The sequence below is a fragment of the Kryptolebias marmoratus genome, linkage group LG1 (genome assembly GCF_001649575.2).
Source record: "Kryptolebias marmoratus isolate JLee-2015 linkage group LG1, ASM164957v2, whole genome shotgun sequence".
Taxonomy (NCBI): domain Eukaryota; kingdom Metazoa; phylum Chordata; class Actinopteri; order Cyprinodontiformes; family Rivulidae; genus Kryptolebias; species Kryptolebias marmoratus.
In genome coordinates, this window is record NC_051430.1 from 7,381,306 (window position 1) to 7,397,982 (window position 16,677).

Here is a 16,677-nt window from a genome sequence, read left to right on the forward strand (position 1 = left end):
CACCCCCCCCACCCAATCGTTAGCATGTGCCACTGCCTGTCTTTGGCTGGACTGCGGCGTCCCTTTCTCCCTGTCCCTCACCTTGTCTGTCTCTGTGTGTCTGCTGTGCTTACGGCCAGTCCAACAGGGCTCAGCTCTTTTTGAAAAAAGAGAAAAGTCTCTTGTCCCGATTAGAGACACGGCAAGCTCGTCTTGAAGACTGACCCCCTGAAGACTCTGACAGGGAGCTGTGAGCCGAACGCCACTCGTCTTGGTGTTTGTCCATCAGCTGCTGGTCAATCACTCTGTGCATGTCATCCTAAAGCCAGAGACAGCAAAGGGGATGAGAGAAAGCTCAAAGAGAAACATCACACAGAGGGCACGGTGGTAAAATGGGAGAAGCTGTGGGGAGATCGGACCGATGATCAACACAGCAGTTGAATACTTACAGTCGTGATCAGAAGTTTACATCATTCATTCATCATGGGCAGGAAGGCCATATAAATTGTGTGCTTTCTTTTTTCCATGGTGGAATGTTGATACAGCATACAACTTCAATGATTTTTAAAAACAGCATTGGATGCATCAGTCTAGATTTATTGTGGGTTTTCTCTAATCCACTCAGGGTCAAATATTCACCCTCACTAATATGTTTAAATGTCCCATAACAAGTTGCACTTCCACTGCAGGCTTTTTGTATCCATCAACAAGCTTCTGACATAATTCTGACTGATGTTAGATCACTCTTCTTGGCAGGATTGGCAGAGTTCATTTAAACTGGTTGGTTTTATGGCACAGAACTGACTTTTAAACATAGTCCGTGGATTTTCAGCAGTGTTGATGTCAGGGCTTTAGGAAGGCCATTCCAAAAGCTTAATGCTGAGTGGATCAGAGAAAACCCACAATAAATACAAATGTGTGCACCCATGTTTTTTTTAAAGAGTCATTTAAGTTGTATGTTGGGTAATCATTCCACCCTGGAATAAAAAAGGTTCAAATAAATCATTAATGAATGAGTGTTTTTGCTGTAAATTGGTGCTATATAAATAAACTGAATTAAAGATAAAGCCACAGATGACTCTTGACAAGTTGCTGTGTCAAGCTGAAATCAGTATGTCCCAATAAAGTAAAGTACTAAAAACATTTTATATTAGCAATGCTTGATACAGCTGGTACTTACACAGTACTAGGTACAAACCCGGCCTTTACCAGGTTTGTACTTTAGGTACATACATACCCTGTAAGTACACAGTATTTACTCTTAAGGCACTAAATATATACCCTGCACATACTAGGAATGTACCAGTAAATACCTTTTAAGTATCAGGTATGTATACTGTAAGTACTAGAGTACAATACTTTAAAGTACTGGATATGTATTGCATATGTACCGGGTATGTATCCTGAAGGTACCAGGTACTTACACAGTACGTACACCATAAGTACACCATAAGTACACCATAAGTACATACCTGGTAAGTACTGGGCTGTATTATCTATTGTCATCCATTTTATTTGTAAAACTGTATTTTGAATGCCACCTACTGATAATAGCTTTTATCAGTAGCCTAATAAATATAACAATGTTCAAATCAATCATGAGAACCTAGGAGTTTATCTGGTGTTCCTGTTTGACATCAGGCAAGCTGATCATTGGCCCAGTCTCCAAAGAAAAGTGAAACAAGAGTGGGTGGAGAGGATAAAGTGGCAGGTGGAGAGAGAGGAAGGTGGAGGTGGATGGTCCTCTGCGCCGATTAATGGGTTAGAGATGTAAAAAAAAAAAAAAGAAGCTCAAATTGGCACATCTCAGTTAACCTAGGCATGGAATGACTTGTGTCATAGTTAGGTTAGTGTAAGGTGGAACGGCGAGATGGCACTGCTCAGGGCTCACCTCTAAGGCAGGAGGAAGGGGGGTACCACAGGGGGAGAAAGGGTGGTGCTGAGGCTGAGAAAGGCCACTAGATCAGAAACCACAAGAGCCAAACAGTAAAGAGCCCTGAGGAGGCAAACTGTAGGCAGGGAGAGAAGAGAGGAAAGAGCTGCTTGTTACAGTTGAGGAAGGGGATGGCTACAGACACAGACAGCATCCCTGCTTTCACTTATCACACACACAACAAACTGCCCCAAAACAGTTAAAGAGTAGCTGAATGTGCGTATGCAGAGGTCTGTAAGTACTTTCAAAGTTAAAAGTTTCAGAGAGGAAATCTAAATGGTTTAAATGTTCTAAAAGCCTGTGCCATTTCATTCTTACGGTTAATAAATACATATAAAGCTGTCTGATTGACATTTCTTTAAACTTCATTCACAGAGTACAGAAAAAGTTGAAATTCCTGAACACAGTCTTTGATGCCGCCTTCCCCCCTTGACCCACCTGCCAAGCCTCCAGCTGCTGCGAGAGGTTGAGCTTCTGCTGGATGGCGTCCAGAAGCTGGCTGTTCAGAGACATGATGTCTATTTTACATTTGGCCAGCTCCATTTCCACAGCTTTCTTCCTGCAACACACACAGATGGACAAACCTGAACGAAGGCCCAACAGAACCTGTCCAGGGTGCATAAAAACCAATGCCAGGGTTGTTTTAACTAGAAATAAAAAACAAAAAAATAGACAAATAAAGGACTATGCTATTCTTTTTATTTCCAAACAGGCACATCTGTACTGCCCATGTCAGTGTAGTGCAGTGTAGTGTACTGTTTTTTTTTTCTTTCTTTTGCTCAGTCCTACTTGGCTATGGCGTCATCTCTGTCCCTGATAGCACTCTGGAGCTGCTCGCTGGGCTCTTGGACTTCAGCCATCGCCCTCATTTGTTCGTTCTCCTCCTGGAGAGAGCAAATCTCGACAGAGAGCAGTGCCACCTGCAGGCCACACAGTAGGATGAAACTATCAACTTTATGCTTTTTGTATTTCAAATTGCTTCCAGCCTCAAGTAACAAAGGTTTTTAAAGAGTAATGCTCATATGTGAGGAAACCATTCGGCTCAAACAATGTGTATGATATGAGACAGTGGCTGACAGCAGGGCTTCAGTAAACACTTCTGAACACATCTCCCCTCATCAAACCCCCTACTGCAGTGGACATATACTGTACAATGAGAATGTGTGTGCCCGTCCATCAGAAGTGAGTACCTGGTTGTGCAGCTCTTCCTCTTTGCTACGGGTTTTGTGTTGCTCTGCTTCATACAGATCCCTCACTTCCTGCAGTTCTTCTCCCAGCTTCCTCACCTGCTCCTCCAGGGCCTCCTCCTCGCTGCGTCGTGATTCCTTTAAAGACAAAACTTACAATTCATCCACAATTCACCCTCAAAGGAGATGTAGAGTTACAGTCATGTGGAAAATAAAGTCCACCCTCTTTCAGTTCTGGGGTTTTACAGATCAGGACGTATTAAAGATGTTCTGGTCTTTACGAGGTTCTGAAATTATTGAAATCTAACCTCAAATGTACGAAAAGCACACAGCAGATTCCACCGTGTTGTTATTCATGAAACAAAAATGAAGCCAAACTAAAAAAAAGCTAAGTGTGAGAAACTTAGTCCACCCCATGATTCAGCAGCTTGTAGAACCTCCTTTAGCAGCAATAACTGTCAGTAGTCAGTCTGTGTAGGATTTTATCAGTCTCTACATGGTTGTGGAAGAATTTTGGACCACTCTTCTTTACATTGTTGCTTCATTTTATTGAGATTTGCAGACATTTGTTTCTGCTCAGCTCTCTGAAGGTCTCACCACAGCATTTCAGTCAGGTTGAGGTTCTGGACCTATTCATGAAATGTATCTGTTTTAAACAGGAAATATTCACATGCTGGTACAGAACTGGAATGTGAACTTGTAAGATGGTTCAGTCTGACTAAGTTAGGACAAACCTTTGTAAAGTCTGATCCACCAAAGACTTTTTTCTACTGTGTCTCAGTTATGTATGGTTTTAATTACCACAGACAACACTGAACACTCTTCTCAAACAAAAATGAAACTCTCTGTAAACCTACATTGTCTTTGTTTTCCCCCCAACATAAATACACTACATAACTCCTAGAGTTTGTTAGGACTTTACTGAACTGGACCCAGTCTCACAGTTTTTAGGTATAGCAACTGTAATCAAAAGATCTGCCATTGTGCTCTTCTCCTACCGTAGACTCGTTGCCATCCAGCAGGTTCTGTGTTAGCCTCCTTAGCTCTAGCAGGCTGGTGTGGAGACTTCCTGTTGGCACATCCCTCACTGAAGACGTCTCAGAGGACTCGTCCATGGACGAGTCAGTGGACAGCGCTGAGTCCGTGACATCATTCCCCCGCAGGTGAGAGCAGAGTGAGCGAACCTCACAGTAGGCCTCCCACAGCTGAAGGCGCAGCTGAAGAATCAGGAAGTGGAAGAACATGTTAGTGATCCATCCACTGCATGCTGTCAGCAGGGTCGGTTACAGTGAGTCGGGAGTGGTCAGGACTACCTGTTCCCTCTCCTGCTCCTGCTCCTCCTGCTCCATACTTTGCTCTATCTCACACAGCAGGCTGGAAGGGTGGGGGGTGAGAGTTTGAAAGCTGTGCTCCTCTGTCAGCTCTGCCAGCCTAGCGGTGATCTGCCGATGGGACACCTGGACCTCCTGGAGCTCCAGTTGGTTCTGTCGTAGCTGGACTCAGCAGAATTAAAAGCTGGCGTTATTAGCATCACATTAAAATAAAACATGTCTGACATGACTATTCACTATTTTTAAAAGAGTTAAGTCTGGAGTACTTAAAGCAGTCAGTGTCTTACCTGCAGCAAACAGCAGTCAGAGCAATCTCAGGTTGGAGAATTAGAGGAAATTTCTCCCAAAGGAGTGAAACTAAGAGGTACTCAGAGCAGAACCCATTCTGGAAGCAATGTACGTCATTAAAAACTGAAAATGAAACTAGCAGGTTTTTTTTAAAGAACAAATATTTTTAGCTTCTTTGCATGTCAAACTTTAAACAAAAAAACTTGTGCAATCAGTAAGTGCTTCAGGTATGTGTTGGAAATAACTCAATTACTACCACACCAAATTTTAGCTCAGCATCTGGAAAACTGACCAGGTTATAGCCAGTTTGTGTTTGCTAAGGCTGATCAGCTGTGGCGGCCATCTTGAATCAGTCTGTCTCTAAAAGTTCAGCAGTTTTAGATGCACATTTAGTGATTACTTTTTGAGAGTTTCATTAAAATTTGTCAAGTTGCCAGGCACTTCAAGGCAGCAGGGATAAAAAACTTTCCTGACAGTCTGTTTTTTTGTTTTTTTTTTCCACATCATCATTTTTGCTTGACAAAGTTGTTTGCATTGTTACTATTTTTCAACTGAGCATCCATGTTGCTACATATTATTGTGAAAAAAAGCTTTTGAACATATCTTGCTGTGGATCAGCTTGTAGTTCTGCGGGTCTGATCCCCAAAACAACAACTACAAACAATAAAACTGAGAAATATTACAAAATCAAAGACCACATACATTTTCCAGGGAGATAGGAGGACATTTGAGCCACATTATTCAGAGGAAGAACAGGTGGTTAAAGAAATGGAGCAACTTCCTGATGGCCTCAGTTGATCACAGTGCATGCAGGTAGCAGAGAAATACAAATGTTCAATTATGAAAATAGCAAGAATGTAAACAGCTCTCATACAACAGTGTCAGAGTGTAAGGCAGTATTGATCTTATTCTTCACCTAAACAATTTCATGTTTGTATTGCAGAAGTTATGAAATGTTCTTCTGGTTTTAGCTTCGATCCAATTATTTTCTATGGAGCCGTTAGCTTTGTCATCCATATATGTGCCTAAAATATTGTTCAGGCGTCGCTCCCAAGACATTTACTTCAAGTAGTACAGTATGCTCAGTGGATGTAGCGGTAACTGGTGTTCTACTTTACAAATTTTGAGAATTTTAAAATTTGATGCTGTCAAACGGCTTTGGAGCCTCATTTTTTTTATGTCCACTGAGGAAGGTTTTCACAAAAAAATTCACACTTAATCCAGTAAGATGGCAGATTGTCTTAATGTTTGTTCAGTTTTCGTAATAGACCAACTCAGTTTTTCTGAAAAGTTTCTGCTCTGTGAGTTTTCTGATGGAGAAAAGGAGTTGCGCTTGGATTGTTTAGGTTTGGTCAAGTAGTGTTATCTAACATGCTAACAGCTGGGACACTTTTTAGTTTAAAATATTTTACTGCTTAAAACAGAGTAATAAAACTGATCAATACGACTGCCCATTACAATTACAGATCAGTAAGTCTTAAATCTGGACAGCTTTTTAGACCATTTAGCTCTTCGCTGCACACATTCAAAATATTATCCTGCTTTAATTTTCATGATGAATAGGTTTACTGATCCTACTGCTGTAGATGTACCGATATGCTTCTATTGTTCTTCTGTTTAACTGCATAAAAAAGCATCATGTTTAAATGTTGAAAACACTCCCTGCTGTGGAAAAAAAAAAAAAAAAGATGGAGCATTTTTGGACATTGCTGTTGTTAAGAACCTCTGATCTCTGGCACACAGCAAAAGTGTTGATTACTGACAATAAACAAAGATGTTTTTATGTATTATTCATTGCTACTACGTGAGGAGACAGCAGTGTAATTACAATGTCCTCAGATGATCTCTGGCTGTTTTCATCAATAATCCCAACATCTGAAGACTGATAGATGTAGGATCTTAATGCCAGCTGATTGTTGCACTCTGACAGCTGAATGTTCCAAAATTTGGTTCATTTTTTTCATAATTTTGTTTGTCTGTCAGTGATGCGAGCACCTAATCCAAAATCTTCTTCCGTACATGGGAAAAACAGAAATAGCAAAGTGGAGCAGCATAAGGTCAGTAGTGTTTGCTTGAACTGCTAGGAAACTTGTGAGTTGTTTTTGATAGCAAAGATTCACTTCTGAACAGACCTTGTAGTAACAGTTAGCTTGACACCCTGGTTCTCCAAACTGAGATCACTCTGACTGCTGTACACAGCAGGTAAGAGCCAACCTCCCTTTAAGTACTCCCCACAACCCCACTTCAAAACACTGAACTACATGTTAAACAAAAATATTGTGAAAACATTGGAAAACGACTTTGCATAAGGTGCTGTACTCATCAAGTACTTTACCGTCCTCATAAAGAAGTACTACCTGCAGGTCCTTCTCATGACACTGCCTCTTGAGCACCAGCGTTCTCTCTCTGAGGTCGTCCACCGTGCTCTGCAGCAGCTCGTTCTCCTCGAGCGCGGTGTGCACCCGGTGCTCCAGCTCGATCTTCCTCTCGGACAGCATCTTAATCTAAGGTGTCACACAGCCCTGGTTAGACACTGCACTGCGGGAAACAGGCGACGAGTGTTCAGATTTTCAGCATGTAGGCAATCACAGGCGCAGCCATGAGCTTGATTGAAGGCTAAATTTGGTGGTTGTTTTTTTTTGCTGCCTCTTAAGCAAGCTGAGCTCTTACACAATATTAAAAAGTACTCCCACTGGTCTGAAGAATGTTTGTTGCTTAGCACAGGCGTGGGTGTTCGTTACCACCCTCGTCCTCAGGAATGCTTTAGTATCCTGAAGCATCGACACAAAGCTTGATACCAGCTTCCTCGTTGCACTTTAACAGCCTTTTGCAGGAAGGCATGGGCCTATTTTCCCTTCTATCAGCCCGAGCAACTTCCTTATTAAAGAAACATCACTTCTTATTCATTTTTATCCCTGACCTACATCTGCTAACCTACTTCACAGCACAGGGGCTTCAACATTAGTGGTTTCTCCCTGTCATTATGAAGCTCAGCATCATCAGGTTCGGAGTATTTTGGGGCTGCTTTAAAGTATTTGCTTCAACACAAACAGACGAAAAACCTCAGGAAAAGTGGGAGCACCCAGACATTGCAGCATCCCAGCTAAATATAGAGCAGTAGCCTTTTCTCCCAATTATAGCGCATGCTCTGCAGTCTGGGTGTTTTCTCTTGGCTCTGGAGGGAAGCAACGGAAAAATCTGAACTGCTGTCTCCACAATCAACACTCATTTGACTACTCATGCATGACTAATCTGACACATTAACAACACACCTCACTTTTTAGAACCACGCTGGCAAGCATGACGTTTGACCCCAGAAATGAAAAAGAAAGTAAACAAAAGTTGACAAATCAATGCAAAATAAATATGGTGTGTAAAAAGGATTCATACCTCTTAACCTTTTCTCATTTTGTCACGTTATAACAAACCCCAAAATATTTTAGCAGGTATTTTATGTGATAAACTGACAGAAAGTAGCACATAATTGTGAAGTGGATGGAAAATGACTTGTGATTTTTACAGTTCTTTTACAAATAAATATCTGAAAGGTTTGTTTTCAGCTTGTTTTAATAACCTTAACTAAAATACAGTGTAACTAACTGCCTTCAGAAATCACCTACTTAATAAACTGTAGGGGTGTAATGGTATGCCTCAGTATGAGGGGTCACAGTTTGGTATGGGCTCTGCACAAAAAGAAAAAGAAACAAATCCCAAATGTTTCTTTAAAAAAAAAAAAAGCATTTTGCAAGCTTTTTATTTAGCCATTATTTACAATCTTTTTCAAAAAGCCAATCTGAATTGTAAAGAGTAACCCATAGGCTACATGATGCAACTGCTTGCCATACCTGCCCCTCTTGTCTCCCTCGGCTGCACCAGGGAGCTTTTCCCACACAGCAGATTTGAATTAACCAGGCAGGTCTTTGCTTCCATATGTTATTCTGAACCTGCTATGCCTTGTTCTATGCATTGTTTAACTAGTATCTTTCCCTGCTTCTTTTCTGTTGTGGCTGAAAAGAAGGATCACTGGTGAGTGACGTATTCGTCGTCAGTTCACTGTATTCGCCCAGAACGTCTGTACTGAACTGTCACGGTACAAATACATGTACAACCCTAGTAAAAAGAGCGCAGCAGTGTATAGTTTAGTCTCAGTATAAGTCCAGCTGCTCTTTGAAGGCCTTAGAGGTTTGTTACAGAACATTAGTGATCAAAAGAGCATCATGAAGCCAAAAAACACACCAGGGATGAAGTTGTTGACAAGTTTAAAGCAGGGTTAGGCTATAAAACAATAGCCCAAGCTTTGAACGTCTCACAGAGCCACTTTTCAATCAGTCATTTGAAAATTAAAAGAGTGCGGCACAAATGCAATATTCAAAGCTGGTAGAAACAGAACCCCAAAAGACTCACAGCTGTAACTGCAAACAAGCAGTGAAAAGTATTGACTCATGGGGGCTGAATACAAATGTACGCCACACTTTCCAGATTTTTATTTGTCTAAAATCCCAGTAAATGACTTTGAAGTTTGTGGTTATAATGTGATAAAATGCGGGAAAAGTTCCAGGGGTATGAAGACTATTTCAAGGCCATAAATGAGATTTGACAATCTGATAGAATAAAAAGATGTTTCCTTTGAACAGGGGACTCTGTAAACAAGGAATCAGTGTGTCTGTTGTGCAGACGTCACATGCAACATGCAGTCTGGAGAAACCACTCACTTCTAGCCCTTGCTGCACTGGCCAAGTGGGGGAGGGGGACGAGACAGAGAAATGGGTGAGGAAAGACACAAAGATTAGAAAAACAGGAGAAAAAATATGTTTTGATAAAATTCCACAAGTGCATCAACAAAACTGGGCCAAAACTGGGAAGCTTTGCCCTCAGAAGTATTAGTTAACAAAAAAGTTTTTCCACTTGTCACTGTTATGGAAAAAAATGACAGGTCCTGTATGTCCTCATTAGATGGAACAGAATTATCATGTAGAGTGTGTCTGCTGACAGTCTGATATCAGGTCATCCTGTCCTCCAACTCATGCAGATCTTCGGCTTTAACCAGGCTGGTGACCTTGTTCCCTTTGGTTGATAAGCTTTGTTTAAAAAGCATTGTCTTCATATCTTAGATTAGACATATTCTCCTGCTTAGAATGGTCTCACCCCTGGGAGTTTCTGCTTTTCTTTTGTTGTAAGTTGATAAAAATCATCAAGCTGCGTTTGTCTTATTATTTCTGTCACTGCAGTCTTTGACAACATTTTATGATGGCAGCAACAGGGGGGGTTTAGGCAGTAACTACAAAACTAGAACATTTCTGAAGAAAGGCTGAACAGTTCCAACAAACAGCAACTTTCTTCTTTAAAGTGCAGTAACCATTTGTGGTTCACTTTTGTAACGTTTTAATGAATGAACTCTATGTGAAGTGAAAAAAGGGCAGCAAAAATGTTAGAGCAGCTGCCATTGGCTCATTAGGGTTGCCATGGTAACCCCACACCTGTGTCTCTCACTCCCTGACAACAATCCTAATAAGACACGGAGAAATGCAGAGCAGAAAGTAAGCTTTAAACAAACAGGCTGCATCAAAGCTTAAAAATCTTTTTTTTTTTTTTAAGAAACGTGAACTGTAAGTAACAGAAGCACCTGGTGGTCACACATTTAATTTTTTGTCTTCAGTGTTTTATGTAGGTGATATGACAAGTTAAAATTTTCCAATTAAGAAGATGATCTATGATACAGTGGAAGTCAATGAGACTTTGAATGTGCACACTCTGCAATATGTGGGAATTTGAGAGAAAACTATATTTTGTATAGCTGTGAGAGACACACTGAGTGAAAGAAAATCAAAAATGCCTACGTTCTGCTGTATAAACTGTATAAGAAGGGGAAAATAGGTGGAAATAAGAAGAGCTTGTTTGCAAAAGACTTTGGAAAGTTTAGGCAGCTTAGCTCTAAGTTGAAAATTCTGGGGTGAAATTTAAAAAAACAAAACAAAACAAAACAAAACAAAAAAACAGTTAAATATGTTCAAATACCAGTTCAGTCATGTAAAGTCCAACTTTCTGTGATCGGTTTAAACTTAAAAAAAGTATTTCTACTGTGAAGTCTATCTGAGCTGTAGAGTTCCTGTTTTTGTATGAGTTTTTCTAAAGCAACAATAGAGAGTAGATAATCTAAATCTGTGATGGAAACAAATACATAAAGGTGATTCAATGCCTATATATTAGCATACCTAATATTAACACAAATAAGCAAGTATACTCCATGTAAATCAATGACATGATTGAATGTGATATGCCAGAGCAGTCTTTATGTCACTGAACTGACTGGAATGTCAGAAAAACATCTTCATCTATGTAAAGATTTCTGTCAGAAGCTCCTGTTATACAAGATCAAGCTGAAATAAAAAACCTGCTGAAGTTAAATAGAGTTTAGTGCCAACATTAAGGTTCCTCTTAAAGACAAACTACTTCAAACAGTGATCATATATCAATTATTGCCCATCAAACGCTGTTGTTTACGTTCTGAAGACATCAAAAAAGTGCTATTCATTCAACATCAATGAGTGTAAAGTGATGAATGTAAGAAAGATGACAGAGACAGTGTCTGACCTCAGCCTGTAAAGTCTCTAGTCGTGTCATGTGCTGGCTTGTAGACACACTCTTCTCCCTGAAGTTGTCCCGTAACGAATGGACCTGAGTGGACAGCTGCCTCTCCACCTCTGCAGCCTGGGTGAGGACAAGAAAGCACGACACCAAAAATATTCAGTGCACTTTCAAATCAATTAAAAGAAACATTACAAAAAAGGTATCATAGTATAAGTCTGGCAGTAAATACAGTACAGCCCTATATATATATATAGGGCTGTACTGTATTTACTTATATATATATATATATATATATATATATATATATATATGTGTGTGTGTGTGTGTGTGTGTGTGTGTGTGTGTGTGTGTGTAAACACATTAGTTATTGTCTCTTCCTGAAAGGAAGTGACAATAACATTGGAAAAGTCTTCATAGTTCTTGAACTTGTCCACATTTTGTCACATTAAAATCACAAACTTTAAAGTATTTTACTGGGATTTTATCCAAAAGACCAACAAAGCACAATTGTGAAGTTGAAAGAAAATGATACAATGGTTTCACATGATTTACACTAATATCCAGCTCAACCTACTGCCTTCAGGAGTCACCTAATGAGTAACTAGAGTCCACCTGTATGTAATTAAATTTCAGTATAAATCCAGCTGTTCTGTGAGCTTTAGAGGTTCGTTACAGAACATTAGTGATCAAACAGCATGCAACACACCAGACAGGTCAGGGATCAAGTTGTTGAGAAGTTTAAAACAGGGTTAGGTTAGAAAAACAATTTCCCAAGCTTTGAAAATCTCACAGAGCCACTGTTCAACCCATCATCTGAAAATGGAAAGAGTACAACACAACAACAAACCTATGAAAACATGGCCGTCTACATGGCCTAAATGCAAACGTCAGCACAGCACATTACCTTGAACACACCATCCCCACAATGAAACATGGTAGTGACATCATCATGCTGTGGGGAATGTTTTTCTTCAGCAGGAACAGGGAAGTTGGTCAGAGTTGATGGGAAAATGAATAGAGCTAAATACAGGAGCAAGAACCTGTTAGAAACTGCAAAAGTCTTTCTGCAAAAGTCTCAAGTCTTTTACAGAAGACTTGAGACTGGGGCAGAGGTTCACCTTCCAGCAGGATGATGACTCCAAACATCCAGTCAGATCTACATTGGAATGGGTTTGATCAAAGCATATTGTGTTAGAACGGCCCAGTCAAAGTCCAGACCTAAATCCAACTGAGAATCTGTGGTGAAACTTGAAAACTGTTGTTCACAGAAACTCTCCATCCAATCTAACTGAGCTGCAGCTGTTTTGCAAAGAAGAATGGGTGAAATTTTGGTCTCTAGATGTGAAAAACTGGAAGAGACAAACTCCAAAAGACTTGCAGCTGAAAGTGCAGCAAAAGGAGGTCCTACAAGGTATTAACTCAGGGGTGGCTAAATACAAATAAACACCACACTTTTCAGTTTTTCATTTGAAAAAATATTATGAAAACCACAGTCAAATACTTTAAGGTTTGTGACAACATGCTTAGAGGTTTTTCAAGGCACTGCAGTTTAGCCCAAATCATGTGGGTCTTGTTGAAAATAACCAAAATAAGCGACCTGTTAAGCATTTGTGTAATCCATCACACAGCTGCACCTCTTGCAGCTTATTGGACAGGTGGGATCAGGCCACGCAGAGCAAGGCTCAGCATTATTACCGTGACACTGCACTCAGGAAGATGCTGTTCACGTGTCATCACTGCCATGGCAACTGCAGAACCTAAAAAGCTCTCGTAGGAACACGTTTAATATGAAGTGAGCAAAGAAAATTAAATCAATAAATCATCACTTTCTGATGACTTTACTTCCTGGAAGTTCAGTGAAGGCAAAGCTAACTTGCTGCGACACTATGTATAACAGCCTCTAGATGGCACTACACACTGCTGCAGCTCTGCGAGAAGCCTAGAGAGATGTAAGAGGGTCCAACAGTTGGCCCACTTCACTTCACTGATGTCCTCGGGTCTGTTTCTGCTCTATCAGAAATCTTCAGGGATTCTCTTGGAAGTAAAAGCAGCTGAGGTGGTTGTTGATCTCGCTCATACCGAGGCTCCACTCTGAACAGTCACTAAAGATTGATGTGACCGGAGAAAAAAAGGTAAAAACTACCTGCAGAATTTTGTGGCAGTTAAAGTAAATGTGTTCATCACCCGGACCTCTGTCCAAATGACTCGTACTAACATGCATGATATTCATCCATCACCTGAACCAACTTTATCTCCAGCTGTAAAAGGTGAGACACAACTATTTATGCTCACACTCTAACTTTAAATCAGTTTATAACCAATAGTTAATCTAACACGTATGTCTTTAAAAGGCAGCGTAGCATTCAGGGCAAAACTAGGATGAAGATGCCATAGATCCACACAGTGAATCACAACACAAGGTTCAAACCAGTGTCTAACCCTGGATATAATGTTAAAAATGAACAGATGTCAGAATTATACTGAAAGTAGCCTTCCTTAAAGAAATGCATATCATTCGCTGGCTTCCACACCAAATTTTTAAACAAATAGGTTGCGCAATTTCTTAGACCTCCGAATATGTATTGGGGATGACTCTTAGCTGCTACCACATCTTTTAGCCCAATATCCATCAAAATGGTTGCGTTATAGCCATTTTTGTGTTTTTGCAGGTCAGTTGGCTGTGGCAGCCGTCTCGATTTTGGTTGACTTCAAAGGTCAGTCACTTTTAAATGTACGTCCAGTGGTTACTGTCTTTAAATTTCATTACAACTTTGTTAACATACATGAACATACAGGCAAAAACATAACTGTTCAGCATTCTTTTTCAGAAGCTGGCTATAAAAATAAACTTCTGGATGACATAAAGTAATTTGCAATTTGTGTCTGACTTTAAGTAACTATTTTGTTTCATTATGAGCTCATGTCTGTAATCTACTCGTTGTTTAAAGAGCCAGATGTGCATATCTGCTAAATCCTGCTGCTCTCTTCAAACAGATGTGCAAGCAGCAGCTCAGGCCACAGTGGGAACGTCACATCTGACCTACTGGCCCAAAAAAGTGACGTTTGTGAGGTTAGGCTGGAAAAACTGCGACTGCAGATCGGGCAGACAGACAGTTACCTAATCTGGGCCCAAATTCCTCAGAATCCAGATTATCAGTCGATGGAGCCAAACAAAAAAAACAAACAAAAAAAAACAGACTGCTGTGACAGAATCCAAAGTTTTTCCTATTCTGACATCAGTGAAACAAACGCTGTCGGTTCACTCCGAGGAGGCTGGACCGAACTCGGATGCATCGAGGGTCTTAGGTGGCCAACCCTCTGCATTCTGGTGCCATTCTGTAGCGCTTATTCCCATGGTAACGCCACAATTTGCATGTCACTTTGGTTGTCATAGCAACCAGAAAGAAGTGGGATTGGTGGAGCAGCAGTTTACTGGTCTCAGTGCTTCTGTTTTTTGTTGGGGTTTTTTTTCATAGTGGTGTTCACAGAGCGCAGCCTGGTCGAAATCAAACGAGGGGGGACCACCTCACATTCAACCAGTTACACAACAAATGCTGATAACTTGTCCCCACCCCCCTCACGGTCAGTCCTGGGTTTAACACCAAGCCCTGATGGGAGGCAGACGTGCACTGGTGCCCGCTAACAGCAGGCTGTCAAAGGAGGAGGGACAGCAAGAATCCTATCTGAGTCTAATGTGGACAAACTGTACCAGAGAGGCTCCACACAACAAAATGTGTCAGACTTCGTCTCTCGTCCTCCGTGAATAATCGCAGCTACATCTGGCTTGTTAAAATGTTGTACTTAGCATGCCAGAAATTGAAATTGCTTTTCCTTTACGGCCTCAAACAAAGTTGATGAGTCACTGGAGGCTGCTGTCAGCAGTTTAATTCTGTGGAAACGACTGTGGTCATAAAGCATGTGGACATCTGCCATTAGACTCCGTGCATATCCAGGTGCAAGAGTGCCGACGTGATTACAGAAAGGTCCCGTCCTGCGGGGGCACTCTGATCTGATTAGACTTCAAGAGATTGGTTGTTCTAAGACCCACACACTTACACACACACACACACACACACCTCCTGGATCAATCAGTGTGTATGTTCAGTGTTGAATATAATGAATCGATCAGCACTAGAACGTTCTCTTGAACATGCACACTAATGGTTCTCAATGAGAAAAAGGTAGATTGCTCCCTCCGGGTCAGGAGTGAGTCTTTGCCTCAAGCGGAGGAGTTTAAGTATTTCAGAGTCTTGTTCATGAGTGATGGTTGGATGAAGCAGGAGATGGCTCGATAGATTGGGGCCTTGTCCGCAGTAATGAAGGTGTTGCTCCCGTATTTGGTGATGAAGAAGAAGATGAATGGCAAAGCTCTTGATTTTCTGGTCTATGTTCCAAACCTCACCTGTGGTCATGAAGTGTGGATCATGACTAACAGAACAAGATCCTGGATACAAAGAGCTTCCTTTATAGGGTGGCTGGGCTCAGTCTTAGAGATAAAGTGAGATCTGAATCATCTGGGGGAAGCTAAGAGTAGAGCTGCTGCTCCTCCTCACTGAAAGGAGTCAGCTGAGGTGGTTCAGACATAGGCGCCGGAACCACTGGGGCCAGGGGGCCATTGGCACCCCCACTTTCCGGCCCTGCCACTGCGCTGCGTGTTCCCACCGGACGGCTGCACAGACTGCATGCGACTCTCACAGACTGTGACTAACGTGTCTCTGTGTTTATATAGAGACAGAAGCACAAATAAAACCTACAGCATTGAGATCTGGACCAAATTCTTAAAGCTCCAGTCCAGGGTCATAACAGTCACCAAAAAGTTTCTGCACATGCGACAGCGCGGAGTCGGGGTTGGGATCATTAACACGTGAAAAAAGGCTCTGGCTCTGATACGTCCGTGTCTGGAACAATTCTGTCAAAAATGACATTGGAATTCTGTATTTTATTGCCACATCTGGTCTAAATGCAGTATTTACAGCATCTGTGGCGACATTTTCTTTCCAATGCCCCATTGGGATGAAAAGAGAGAGAGAGAGAGAAAAAAGAATGTTTTCAGCTCATATTCGTTAACAGCTCCTCCAGTCAGACCAAATGCTCCACTTTGCCCAGAGAGCGGATCATTTTTGCTGTTAGGTCAAAAAAATAATGGTGCAATATATACATTTTTTTCTCTCTTTGGTTGTTTAAAACCCACCTATCAATTCGGAATCGATGGTTACCACATGTTTTAAGGTAAGGGACCAATGTCAAATGCAACGGCTGAGCGGAGCTTCTCTAGCCTCCATCGACTAAAAACCTCACTCCGGTCAACAATGACAGAACAGCGGCTTAATCACCTTCTGTTTCTGCATATACACAAAGACTTAACTGATAA

At 41.2% G+C, this 16,677-nt stretch overlaps 1 protein-coding gene across 3 annotated transcripts in view; it reads right to left on the reverse strand.

The window, feature by feature from the left end:
- Positions 1-18: 18 nt before the first annotated feature.
- Positions 19-16,677, reverse strand: part of bicdl1 (BICD family like cargo adaptor 1) — a 29,805-nt gene continuing 13,146 nt past the window's right edge. Inside the window, exons 3-12 of one of the 3 annotated variants that reach the window (XR_001808553.3) lie at positions 11,310-11,426; positions 9,431-9,442; positions 7,076-7,222; positions 4,413-4,592; positions 4,098-4,316; positions 3,103-3,237; positions 2,702-2,832; positions 2,351-2,471; positions 1,871-1,988; positions 194-298 (exon numbers count right to left, since the gene is read on the reverse strand). Coding sequence is in view for 2 of the 3 variants with exons in the window: in XM_017414518.3 (XP_017270007.1) it covers positions 131-298; positions 2,351-2,471; positions 2,702-2,832; positions 3,103-3,237; positions 4,098-4,316; positions 4,413-4,592; positions 7,076-7,222; positions 9,431-9,442; positions 11,310-11,426 (1,230 nt within the window). In the remaining variant the exon portion in view is untranslated. Of the gene's footprint in view, positions 299-1,870; positions 1,989-2,350; positions 2,472-2,701; positions 2,833-3,102; positions 3,238-4,097; positions 4,317-4,412; positions 4,593-7,075; positions 7,223-9,430; positions 9,443-11,309; positions 11,427-16,677 lie in introns of all 3 variants that reach the window. The other 2 variants (XM_017414518.3, XM_017414520.3) reach the window with 2 other exon arrangements.